General features: G+C 36.3%; 1 protein-coding gene across 1 annotated transcript; it reads right to left on the minus strand.

Moving 5' to 3' along the window:
• Positions 1-2180: 2180 nt before the first annotated feature.
• On the minus strand, positions 2181-5311 carry LOC122063783 (pectinesterase 31). Its single transcript, XM_042627485.1, has 6 exons — positions 4976-5311; positions 4799-4903; positions 4538-4615; positions 4180-4367; positions 3406-3579; positions 2181-2673 (listed from the first exon to the last, which is right to left on the minus strand). The coding sequence occupies exons 1-6, from the start codon at positions 5216-5218 to the stop codon at positions 2511-2513; spliced, it is 951 nt and encodes a 316-aa protein (XP_042483419.1). The 5' UTR covers positions 5219-5311; the 3' UTR covers positions 2181-2510.
• Between the last annotated feature and the right edge of the window lie 7992 nt (positions 5312-13303).

Here is a 13303-nt window from a genome sequence, read left to right on the forward strand (position 1 = left end):
TCTGCCACACTTAATCTATTCATATGATACTTCTTAACTGCCCAATATTCTGCTCCATTCATCATAGTTGATATACAATTGTCATATAGAATTTTCCTTCAAGCTTTAGAGAAAGGCATCGATCACATAAGACTCTGGACACATTTCTCTATTTCATATATCCCACTTTAATTTGATGCGAAACATCATCCTCCATATCACTTTCTTTATTTATGGTTGACCTCAGATATCTAAAATAATCACTTCATGGTATCTCTCTCTTCTCAAATTATCTGTCTTAATGTAAATAAAGTTATACACCATATCCAAGGTGTGTTAAGATGGATGTGTGGAAAAACTAGGAGAAATAGAATAAGGATGACCAAGTTAGAGATAATTTGGGAGTAGCCCAATTCAAGACAAACTTCGAGAATGTTGTTTAAGGTAATATGGACATGTCAACGGAGATCAAGAGAGACCCCAGTAAAGAGGAGTGACCAAATCAAGATGGAAGGAGCAAAAAGAGGTAGGGGTGGACCTAAAATGACCATAGAGGGTATTGTAAGAAAATACATGCAGAGGTTAGGTCTTGACTCTAGTATGACCTCAAATAGAGCTGTTTGGAGGACAAAGATCCATGTTACCAACTCAGCGTAGGTGGGATGTTCCTATGGTGCTGCTTTGTTGCTTTATTTTTTCACGGATCCATGTAGTCGATTCATTTAGTAGGGAAAAGGGTAAGTTATTATTGTTGTTGTTGTATATTTCGTCTTCTTTCTATTTATCTAAAAACCTCTTGATTCTAGGGTCGATCTCCGTAAGTCCAACTTAGTGTTAATACCAACTTTTTTCTCATCCACCAAAACAATATCATTAGAAAAAAGCATACATCATCACCACGGAACTTCATCTTGATTGTTCTTAGATAAATCATCCATAATAAATGCAAAAAATAAAGGCTTAAAGCTAATCCTTGATGTAACCCAATTATGATTGAAAATTCACTACCTTGACCTTTCACAATTTTTCACACTAGTCACATCCTTATAGGCATCTTTAATTATTTCCACATACTTGATACCTTTCTCCTCTCTAGTATATGCTACATATATGTCTAAAGTTCTTATCGAAAAAAGAAAAAAGAATAAGATATATGTCTAAAGTGAATGTCCCTTGATTTTGTAAAGATTCTAACCTAATTTTTTATACCTCATAGTAAGGATACTGTTAATTGGTTCGGTTCCAATGTGGATGGTTCGATTCGATTCGGTATAAGATTTTTTAGATAAAACCAAAATCGAATCATTCAACAAACAGTTTCATATATTAAAAATAAAATCATTTATAAATGATTTCGGTTTAAAAGGTTTTCTTATGTTTTCTAATTTTTTATCTAGAAAACTTCTTTACTAAAATATTTTTAGTGAAATAGATGTAAATTGTAATATTCAATTGTTTATTGTTTTATGCTTTTTGTTTAATAATTGTTTAAGGTAAACTTATTTATTTATTTTTTTTATTGAAATGTATGTAAACTTAACATTGGATGACTTAAACTTACTATGTATATGTTAATACAGTTTATTTCAATAGTTTACCAATAGTTTAAACTTTAAAACCTAAATTGAATCACAGTTTCAATTTTAAAAGCAAAACCGAACCATTTAATAAACGGTTTCATGATTTCAATGTAAACGATTTTGATTTTAAATTCACATACTTAACTAATAGGGCTTGTTAGGTAAGTTATCTCAAAATGTCGCAGACAATGTTGGATGCTTTTGTTTAGTTAATTTTAATTTAATTTTCTTTCAAAAAAGATAAAATAAAACTTTCAATGAATTGGGAAGTAATATGTATGAAACCCTAAACGTACCCATTTGCCATTCTCAAAAGCATAACCACCCGATACAGGATATTAAATATGGGCCAGATGTCAACCTAGAGGCGGTGAAGCGCGTAGTACCTACAAGGGATCCACTTTGATTGGTTGCCATAAAAATGGGGTTGGATTCTTTCAAATTATAAAATCCAACAGCATCCAAATTATTTTTCTTTTTCGGGTGGGTAAAATAAGAACAGCCTCAGATAATTTTTATGGGAAGTATAGTAGGCCCCCGAAAAGGGAATGGAGGCATACCGCACACAAAGGTTCCTCAGGCCGGACGGAGATCAGCCTTGTTCCTAAGTGCTATGTCATCTTCCACACTACGCAGAAATACGTGGAGATTTATTCATTCGATACAAACCAAGTCACAAGAAGTCCGAATTATCCAACACAACACAAACATTTACAGACAAGTTGTTTCAAATAGTTCACAACTGCTGAGGTACGTCAGGTAACAAACAAATATATAACTCCCCAACATCTTATCATGAAGAGTATCCTCAATCTATTGCCTACTACCCTGATTCATCTACTGAAAAGGTCATTGCATCTCCTACATCCTTTGAAGTCAAGCCAATTTACCTTATTCATCTTCCAGATGAGCATCTATCTGGGTCAAATCTTAGATTACCACCAATAATCTCTAAGCCGAGTATGGTATCTTCAGGGCCAATCTTTGGGCTAGCCAAGGCCTTTCAGCATCTGGGTCAATGAAACAGTGCTGAAGGAACTGGTCAGCTTCTTCATCCATAAGTTCCCTGCACCACATCACTCTTTTTGAGGGGCAATTACCTGGCCCAAAACACCTGCAATTTGTTCAAGAGGACCCAGAAACAAACTTCTTAGAAACTTGGAGAGAGTGATTTTTATCAGATAAAAATGGATAATGCAGTAAAATATTGACCATATTGGCTTATGTCTAGAACTTAATGCCTACAAATGCATACAAACCCCATGTTCACAATCAAGATGGAGGCTAAATCCAAAGGGTGTAAAGAAAAATATCAATTGAATAAAATGATCCACCATCGCGATTCACATGAACATGACAGTTAAAGTTTGTTATATTTGTCTGACAGGAAAAAATTTTGATTCAGGATTCCAGAGAGGGTAAATTAGTCTCCCATTCAACCAGAAAAAAGAGCATGGCCTGGGTCTTATATCTAAGGGCCTAAGATTTTATTTGAAAGTCTAAGTTTTCCATGTAAGCGAAAATCAAGCTAATAAATGTTAATCAATCCAATTGCAAATTGGAACTGTTTTAAACCAACCTTCCAAAAACTCTCAACAGAGTTGAAGCTAGCGGCATCAATGAAAACTAGCAAATCATTCAGGCCGAAAAAGAAAAGAAAAAGGTCACTAAATTAAGTCTAACTCCAACAGTGAAATGTACACAATCAACAACAGGAGTAACTGGGCAAATCTAGTACATCAACCAAGTTCCAGAATGGATGAGCCTTTGAATAACAATTTTGCACCCTGTGAACATCATCTAGTTTTCAAACAATCTATGCAGATAACTGAGCAAACAAGGATACCTGTATTCATAAAAGCATGCACTTCTCTCATTTTCAGATTTGTCCCAGTTGTGCCATCCAATAGGTTTAATACAAGCATCCATCCAAGTGTATGCAAAGACCACCCTTCCAAATGGCCCCCATGGCCTCCCGAGATGTGTATATGCAGTGCCACCATTGCCAGTGATCACACACCTGCATTGATTAATTTGAATTCCTTAGATTAGTCATCAAAAGAAAACAGATGCAATTGTTTCCGACTCCTGAGATACTACAGGACAAGTAGAAAGAGGAGCAAAACAAAGAAGAAACAATTAGACCTGGACATGAACTCACCTTTGGGTTCAACATAGAGGATAGGATAAATCGCTCATAAAAGCAATGTCATTCTAACCCTAAACTTTTGCATTGCATAATCAGGTGAAGAATCAGTTCACATTACCCCAAAGAAGCTATTTTAAGCACAAAAAAAGTATGTATGTACATATCCTCAGAGGGCTTCCCATATAAATTTTGGGAAACGATGAATTAAAGACAGAATGAAAAGAACATCACATGGGATAGAACTCTATCAGTTCCTTCACGACTAGAGGATGCACTTTAAGCTGGTGTATTTTATTCTATCCATGTAGTGAACAGATTATGCTTGTGAGTTTTGGGGTTGGAGTAAAGAGATCAATAGCATCAGATTGCAATGGAATTTGACTTACTAGAATAAAATTGCAAAGAGATTCATACACTTATGTCACTGAACCCACATGGTTAAACAGACAGCAAAAACTGGAGAGCACAAACCTCAGGAAGACATAACCAGTCGACTCCTGGGAAGATTTCCTACTTTGAGCGGTTATGAATCCAGCTGACTTGCAGTGGATATGGCAATGTTCCAACAGAGCAGTGCTATTCCCAAAGATGAAGTCCACACTTCCTTCAATGTAACAATCTTTCAAATACTGTTTTCCATGATGTAGATACAGGGTATCCTACAGAAATATGATACAAGAAAAGTTTTTACACACAAGTTACATAAAGTTCATGAAAAGAAAAAAGGCATTTCTGCAAGAAAGCACTCACTCTAGGCAAACAAATATAAGAACATATGTTTAAAACTCAACCAAGATACCTCCGGATCAAACTAAAAGGGTGGGCTTACCTGCCAACCAAGAAACCTGCAATTATAGAATGCACATCGATCAGCTGTTACTCTCAATGCCACAGCTTGTCCTGATCCCTGTAGGAGAAAAAAACGAGTGAAAGTTTCAATGATATACCCAGCATCTGAACATAAAAGATTCCACCAAAAAAACCCTTTTTTAAGGCAGATCTATGAATGCATCCATCATGAACTAAACGCCTAGGCTGTGATAAAAACAAGGAAAAAACAAAAAGGAATTGGGAATAGAAAGAAAGTGACCTCAGGAGCAGAGTTCTCAAATGTGATATTCTCGGCAATGAAATCCTCTCCTTCAACTATGGTACTTCCACATCCAAAGGTCCCAGTTCCAATGACTCGAGACCCCTGAAAATGCAGCAATCAAGTCATTGAAGATCGAGATAGAATGGCTTTTGGGGAAAAGGGGCGAGTTAGTACCTGGTGATGTTCGATCTTGTTAGCGGTGTTGTTCCAGGTAAGGATGGTGTCCTCAGGGCGCAACCCAGCGAAGGTGATGAAATTCTTGGTCTTGGGCACGTAGAGAGGTTGCCTGTAGACACCCGGTGACACCCTTATCACCGTCCGGCAATTGTTCCCCAATGGAACCGCGTCTATCGCTTCCTGAACCGTCCTGTAGTCTCCGCTTCCATCCTGCGCCACCTTCAGCACCCGACCCGCCATTCCTTCTTCTTCTTCTTCTTCTTCCTCCTCCTCTTCTCTGCCTTTAGCTGAATTCCTCTTTGGATGCTTGTTTCTCTATGGAAGGATGCAACTGCGGAAACAATACGCGTATGAATGATAACTGAAATCTCATTGGCTGATTGGAGTATCTCTTTCTTTTTTTTTTCTTTTTTTTTTTTTTTTTTTTTTTTTGTTTTTGTAGGTACCCATTTCATATGGAAAAAAATCCTCTGTTTTCTTATCCCTGTTTTTCCTTGTTTTGCTACCTACAGAACACGACACGCGGATAACTTTAAGACCAACGGTCAAGTTTGGGTGAGGATTATTACATCCGGTGCGTTGGTCTTAAAGTTGTCCACGTGTCGTATTCTGCAGGTAGCAAAACAAGGAAAAACAGGATTGAGAAAAACAGAGGATTTTCATCCATTTCATATCGTGACAGGAAAGCCAAACAGGATCTTGGCTGCGCGCATTCCCTTCCCCTTCCCCTTGGTGTCTCACTCTCAATTGTCACCGCGTGTGACGAGCGTGTGATCATGTGTGTCCTTCCATTTTGCCTCCCTCCCGCAAGCCGGCCATTATTTTTCTTCTTTAATCCTATTCTAATATCTGATCGTTAAATACGAGTGTCAATCGATTGGTTTGATTCGCTTTTTGTCTAGTTTGAATCGATTTTTATATGGTAAAGGTGAAATCGAAACCAAAACAATTACAAATTTCTATTCGGTTTGATTTCTTGTTTTGGAATGTCATTGAGTTGATTTTGATTTCGGTTTAGTTTGGGTTTGATTTACTATGTAATAAAAAACTGGTTTTTATGAGTTTTGGTTTGATTTTGATTTTGATTTTGAATTGGTATTGATTCGTTCAATTTTCGATTTAGTTTGGTTTAGAGGTCGTATTACCCCATACTGAAACCAACCCGAATGAGACTTCGGTCTGGGTTATTTTGATTTGGTCGATGTTATTATCGATTTGGATTAGATTTTGATACCCTTATGATCGACTAAATTGTTTTACAAAATCCTCTAGGAGTTGTAAATGATTGCCTCACCCATAGTGGAAATTTAAAAAATGTGTAAAGTTATCAATTCCTGATGTTGCTTAGCCGTTGGGGCATACATAAGCATCTGCTTTAGAAGATTGATGATTTGATATTCAGATAATCTATAAATATTCCATTCAATAATAGAGATGTCTTTTTTGTTAAAGTCTTTACTAGAGATGACTGCAATAATTCCATATGGAAAGAAAAGTTTATCTTTGATTTACCTCAATTATTTGCTCAAAAGGTAAGGTATAGACTTAAGGCGAAGCATAATGGCACTATTCCTTTCAAACAATACACATATGGGGAGTTAGCTGCTAAAGTTTACAATGAAGGTCTTCAACTCTGCACAAACCTTAAGTTAAAGAACCAATTATCTAAAGAGAGACAAGCTGGATTTAGAGAACTAGGAGATTTTTGTGAGCAATTTGGGTACGAGAAGATTCGTCTTCTAGGATCTAAGAAGACTCATAAAAACCTCTTTAGGTTTTTTAAGCCTAAATATCAGGCTAAACAATATAGATCTAAACCTAAGCGCTTCTTTAAGAAATGTTTTTCAAAGTCTCGTCCTCAAAATTCTTTTATTAGTAACAAACTCCCTGTTTGCTACAAATGTAAAAAAGTAGGACATTATAAGAATAATTGTCGAATTAAGGCAAGAATCAATGCCTTAGAAATTGATAACTCTCAAAAGCAAAATCTTGAACATGTCTTGCTCTATTGCTCTTCCAATCCTGAGTCTAGCACCGAGTCTAATTCAGATCAAAAGATTGTTCAACTTGAGTTCGACAGTGATTCTTCTGAGTCTAAATCCCAGACCCTCCATTATAGTTGTGATCCTTTTCAGGTAATGCTTAAAGTAAATGGCTTAATGGTTCTTTCAACCGAATAGTCATTCCTCTTAAAAGCAATAGACCAAGTTACTGATCCTGCAACTAAGGCCCAACTGTTACATGAATATATTACCTTAGTTAAGGATACTACTAGGTCTAGCCCATTTCCTGCCATACAGCCTACGGTTCAAGATTATAGTTTTAAAACTATAATCAATCGGGTTAAGGCTACTTCTTAAACCCGTGAACCTATTGTTCAGGAACTTCAAAAAGATCTCAATGAAGTTAAACTGGAGTTAAAAGTCTTAAACAAAGAATTCAGACTTTTGAATTATATGATGAATACCAAATGATTGAGCTAGATTTCAAAGAAGAAGCTTCCTTCAAAGGTCTACTAGCAACTCAAAATACAGTAGCTAATACCTCTGCAACTACTGCTACAGTTTCTTCTGAAGTTGCTCAAGTCCTAACTATTCAACAGGTTCAAACTCATCGATGGCATATAATGATTGATATTATTATCAATCGAGAGTTTAGCCTCAAAACTATCGCCTTAATAAACTCAGGTGCCGATATTAATTGTATTAACGAAGGGCTTGTACCTTCATAATACTTCGAGAAGACCACTCAAAAGCTGATTACGACTGATGGATATAGAATGCAAGCTGAGTACAAACTCCCATCTGCTTCTATCTGTAATAATGGACACTGTCTAATGACTTCTTTTATAATGGTAAAATGACTTTCTCAATTCGTTCTTTTAGGCAGTCCATTTCTATCCTAACTATATCCATTACGGATTGATACAGTTGGTCTTCACTTTGTGGTTAATAATCACCCTATTACTTTTCATTTCATTGAACCCCCTAAGGTTCATACGGTGAATGAAATTCGAACTCAAATTCAGCCCAAAGAGAAATTCATATGCTCTTTATCATCTGAAATCCAACAAAAGAGCATTCAACAGAAAATTGATGACCCTACCTTTCAAGTTAGAGTAAAAAACTTTCAAGCTCAACTTGAAAAGGAAGTTTGTTCTGAAATCCCTACTGCATTTTGGTCTTGAAAAACACATATTGTTGCTTTCCCATACGAAGATGATTTTTCTGAGAACCAGATTCCCACAAAAGCTTAAGCAACGTAAATGCCTAATCATTTAAGGAAAACTTGTCAGACAGAGATTTCTGAACTCCTTGCTAAAGATTTTATTAGACCAAGTAAATCTCCCTGGAGCTGCACTGCTTTTTATGTAAACAATAATGCTGAAATTGAATATGATGTACCTAGACTTGTTATCAACTATAAACCTTTAAATAAGGTTCTTAAATGGATTCGGTACCCAATCCTTAATAAAAGGGATCACCTCAATAGATTATATGCCTCAAGCGTATTCTTTAAATTTGATATGAAATCTGGGTACTGGCAATTTCAGATTACAAAGAAAGACAGGTATAAGACAACTTTTATGGTCCCCTTCGGACAATATGAATGGAATGTTATGCCTTTTGGCCTGAAGAATGCTCCATCTGAATTTCAAAATATAATGAATCAAATTTTTAATCAATATTCACATTTTATAATTGTATATATTGATGATGTCCTTATTTATTCCCAGGACATTACCCAACATTGGAAACATTAAAATATTTTCCTTTCTGTTATTCGTCATACTGGATTGGCTGTCTCAGCTAAGAAAATAAAACTATTCCAAACTAAAGTTCATTTTTTTTTACACTATATTTCATTTGGTTCCATTGTTCTCATAAAACGAGCAATTCAGTTTGCTAATAAATTTCCTAACGAGATAACAGATAAGACCCATTTCATTTGGTTCCATTATTCTCATAAAACGAGCTATTCAGTTTGCTGATAAATTTCCTAACACGATAACATATAAGACCCAACTTCAAAGGTTTTTTCGTAGCCTAAATTACATTGCTGAATTCTATAAAGATTTAGCAAAGGATGCCAAACCTTTGTTTAACAAGTTAAAACAGCAGCCTGAACCACGGACAACTGTACATACAGAAGCTGTCCAAACAATCAAGCTCAAAGCCAAAGAGCTTCCGTACTTAAACCTAGCATGACCAGATTATTTTAAAATTGTTGAGATTGATGCATCCGAATTCGGATACAGAGAAATCTTAAAGCAAAAATGCCCTAACCTTCCAGAGGAAGCCTTAGTTCGTTTTACTTCAGACACCTGGAATTCTACTCAACAAAAATATTCTACAATAAAAAAGGAGATTCTTTCACTTGTTTTGTATATAATTAAATTTGAAAGTGATCTTCTTAATCAATATTTTCTTGTTCGAGTGAATTACAAAGTGGCTAAAGACGTCTTTGAGAAAGATGTTAAGAATCTGACCTCCAAATAGATCTTTGCTCGATGGCAGTTATTTCTTTCTGTTTTTTATTTTAATATTGAATTTATTAAAGGAGATACAAACAATTTACTTGATTTTCTAACCCGAGAATTCTTGTAGGGCTCCTAAGCAGAAGGCTATCATCCTTGCTTCTCCTAATAAAGATGTTGCCTCCTCTTCTTCTAGGCAACTTCAAGAAAACCCTACTCTTATTTCATCTCAGTCTCCTGCATCAACCTTAAATAAGGCTGTTAATAATTCTCCCTTCATAGAAACCAATTTTTATTCCTATTGAAAACATCCACCTCTGTCATACCCCCTCAGAACTTGCCACTATTTACCTCCGCGACCATCTTCATCCATCTTCTAGTGATAAAACTCTTTATTTCTATGAAAGAATTCTTGAAGAATCTCAAAGTGCTAATATTCAGCACTCCTATAGATGTGTTCATGTCAGGGCTTATTCAAAGCTCAATATATTGAACATCATAAGAGATCGTGAATGGGGACCTTCACCCTTATTCAAACGAGACTTTCATGATGTCTCTCTGGCCTTAAACTTAGTCATATGATTATGCTGATTATGTCAAAGCTTGGGACATGATATTTTTATATCAGAATGATCATGAAACTCATTTATGGTTCGTAAATTTCCGTCTTCACCACACATTATTAAGTGTGTTGAACTGGTTTCTTCAATAATTCTTCACCTGGGGACCACCTCCTTTGGAGTTCTTTCTTTTAGCTCTTTAGCAGTCTGTTACTAAATTTAAAGAATTCAATCAACCTCTGGACTCCTAGGCTCTCTTCGTCCAATTCTTTATATTATACGAAGTTCCCTAGATTCTTCAATGGAAGTATCGGATGTCTATTGATGAATTTCAATAATGGAACTATGTTCCCCAATTAGAACGACATATTATGGTTAAATGGTGGGATAAATTCGATATTTCACCTGTAATTAGTTCACCCTTTGTGTCGAAAAGAAGCATCGATTCAGATCTGCCCCCTGCATCCTCTTCAACAATGGCAACTCAGATGCTTTTTTTTAACATTTTCAACACTGCTAGGCGTTGTCTTCCGTATTTATCAAATGAACAGATTCAAGAGAAAATTCTCACGGCTATTGAGTTTATTATACAGTTGACGATCTAGCCCCATCATCATACTTTCGGCATCAACTCTTCCTTTTTCCGATGACAGAAGCCAATTCGCTTAGAGGCCTGATCTTTAACGGCTCCAATAAAAAAAAAGGAGGGGGAAAGGTCTCACTGCACCTTGACCCAGTGCTATGTTAATCAGACACACCATTCTGATTCTTACCAGATGTCAAGCACCTATATCTAGTGCCACTCCAGTCAGACTGACGTCTTGGCATGCGTCATGCAACACTATAAGCATATTATAGTGAGTGTCACGGGTGGACACTTTAATAATTCACCTAACTGAGACTCTTCTAAAAAATAGTGGGTCATCCCACGTGGAATGCCAGGGAATCTCATTTGTGGCTTATTTTCAGTCACATATCTTGACGAAACAACATAATAACTTTTGGCTGAAGCTTATCAGCTTCTGACAACAACCCCACACCTTATTAAGTGTACCTAATTTGTGATAAGAACGTCTTATCTTTAGCTGTTCATAAGTCATATCTGGTTGGTTTGATGCCTACTTGACTCCAACTCCATCAAGGACAATCATTATCTCTCAACCAATTTGAAGAAGTTTTGGTGTCCGCCATCTATAAAAGGAAGCTCCCTCTCCTTAGAAGACACCACAAAAAAAGACCACGAAGATTAAGCTAGAATTTTCTTTCCTTTGATGTTTATAAGTAAAGTTTGAGTGTGTTAGTAAGAGTGTGTTTGTAAAAGAATAAAAAAGTCTGTGTGCTGTGCATAAGTGTCTATGTGCAATCTTGTAATTCAAGACCCATATGTAAGTTTTGTCTTCCTTAAACTTTTATTTTTCATGTATTATGCTTGTAATTAGAAAATGCAAAAAACAGCTTGCTTTGTTAGAGAATCTATTAGATATTTTTTCTGCGTATATTGAATTTTATTTGTCTTATTATTATCAAGATCCAATCTATTTCTTTCAGCTTCTAAACAAAGAAACCATTAATTTTTCTGAAATCAAATACAGGAAAAGGCATGTTCTTTGCCTTCTTGCTTCCCTTGTTGCTTAAGCCCTATCATTCTTGATCTTGGGACCTTCGCCCTTATTCAAACGAGACTTTCATGATGTCTCTCTGGCCTTAAACTTAGGTCATATGATTATGCTGATTATGTCAAAGCTTGGGACATGATATTCTTATATCAGAATGATCATAAAACTCGTTCCTAGTTCGTGAAGTTCTGTCTTCAACGCACCTTATTGGGTGTGCCGAACTAGTTTCTTCAATGGTTCTTCACCTAGGGACCACCTCCTTTGGAGTTCCTTCCTTCAGCTCTTCAGCAGTCCGTTACTAAATTTAAAGAATTCAATCAACCTCTGGACTCTCAGGCTCTCTTCATCCCATTCTTTATATTATACGAAGTTCTCTGAATTCTTCAATGGAAGTATCAGATGTTTATTAATGAATTTGAAGAATGGAACTATGTTCCCTAATTATAACGACATATTATGGTTAAATGGTGGGATAAATTCGACATTTCACCTTTAATTGGTTCACGCTTTGTGCCTAAAAGAGGCATTGGTTCAGATCTGCCCCTTGCATCCTCTTCAACAACGGTAGCTTAGACGCCCTTTTTTAACATTTTCAACACTGTTAGGCGTTGTCTTCTTTATTTATTAGATGAATAGATCCAAGAGTGAATTCTCACATCTATTGAGTTTATTATGCAGCCCGAAAATCTAGCCCCGTCATCATCCTTCTAAGTATTAGCTCTTCTTCTTTTTGATGATGGAAGCTAATTCGCTCAGAGGCATGATCTTTAACGGCCCCAATAAAAAAAGGGGGGGGGGAAGGTCTCACTGCACCTTGACCCAATGCTGTGTTAATCAGACACACCATTCTGATTCTTACCAGATGTCAAGCACCTACATCTAGTGCCACTCCAGTCAGACTGACGTCTTGGCATGTGTCACACAGCACTATTATAGTGAGTGTCACAGGTGGACACTTTAATAATTTACCTAACAAAGACTCTTCTGAAAAATAGTGGGTCATCCCACGTGGAATGCCAGGGAATCTCATTCATAGCTTATTTTTAGTCACATATCTGGACTAAATAACAAAATAACTTTCGGATGAAGCTTATCAGCTTCTGACAACAACCCCACACCTTATTAGGTGTACCTAATTTGTTACAAGAACACCTTATCTTTAGCTGTTCATAAGTCACATCTGGTTGGTTTGATGATGCTTACTCAACGCCAACTCCATCAAGGCCCATCATCATCTCTCAACCAATTTGAAGAAGTTTTGGTATCCGCCATCTATAAAAGGAAGCTCCCTCTCCTTGGAAGACACCGCGAGAAAAGACCACGAAGATTAAGCTACAATTTTCTTTTTTCCTTTGAGTGTTTGTAAGTAAAGTTTGAGTGTGATAGTAAGAGTGTGTTTGTAAAAGAATAAGAAAGTCTACGTGCTGTGCATAAGTGTCTGTGTGCAATCCTGTAATTCAAGACCCATATGTAAGTTTAAGGCCAGAGACATCATGAAAGTCTCGTTTGAATAAGGGCGAAGGTCCCCATTCATGATCTCTTATGATGTTCAATATATTGAGCTTCGAATAAGCCCTGACATGAGCACTTCTATGGAGTTTGAATATTAGCACTTTGAGATTCTTCAAGAATTCTTTCATAGAAATAACAAGTTTTATCACCAGAAGTTGAA

This window comes from Macadamia integrifolia, unplaced genomic scaffold (assembly GCF_013358625.1).
Source record: "Macadamia integrifolia cultivar HAES 741 unplaced genomic scaffold, SCU_Mint_v3 scaffold1453, whole genome shotgun sequence".
Taxonomy (NCBI): Eukaryota; Viridiplantae; Streptophyta; class Magnoliopsida; order Proteales; family Proteaceae; genus Macadamia; species Macadamia integrifolia.

Excerpts from the sequence above, each read along its gene's own strand:
- LOC122063783 (XM_042627485.1), bottom strand. The coding sequence starts at position 5,218 with ATGGCGGGTCGGGTGCTGAAGGTGGCGCAGGATGGAAGCGGAGACTAC. Across the intron at positions 4,616-4,798 it reads TTGAGAACTCTGCTCCTGAG|GGATCAGGACAAGCTGTGGC; the intron begins GTCACTTTCTTT and ends TTTCTCCTACAG. Across the intron at positions 2,674-3,405 it reads GCATGCTTTTATGAATACAG|GTGTTTTGGGCCAGGTAATT; the intron begins GTATCCTTGTTT and ends AACAAATTGCAG.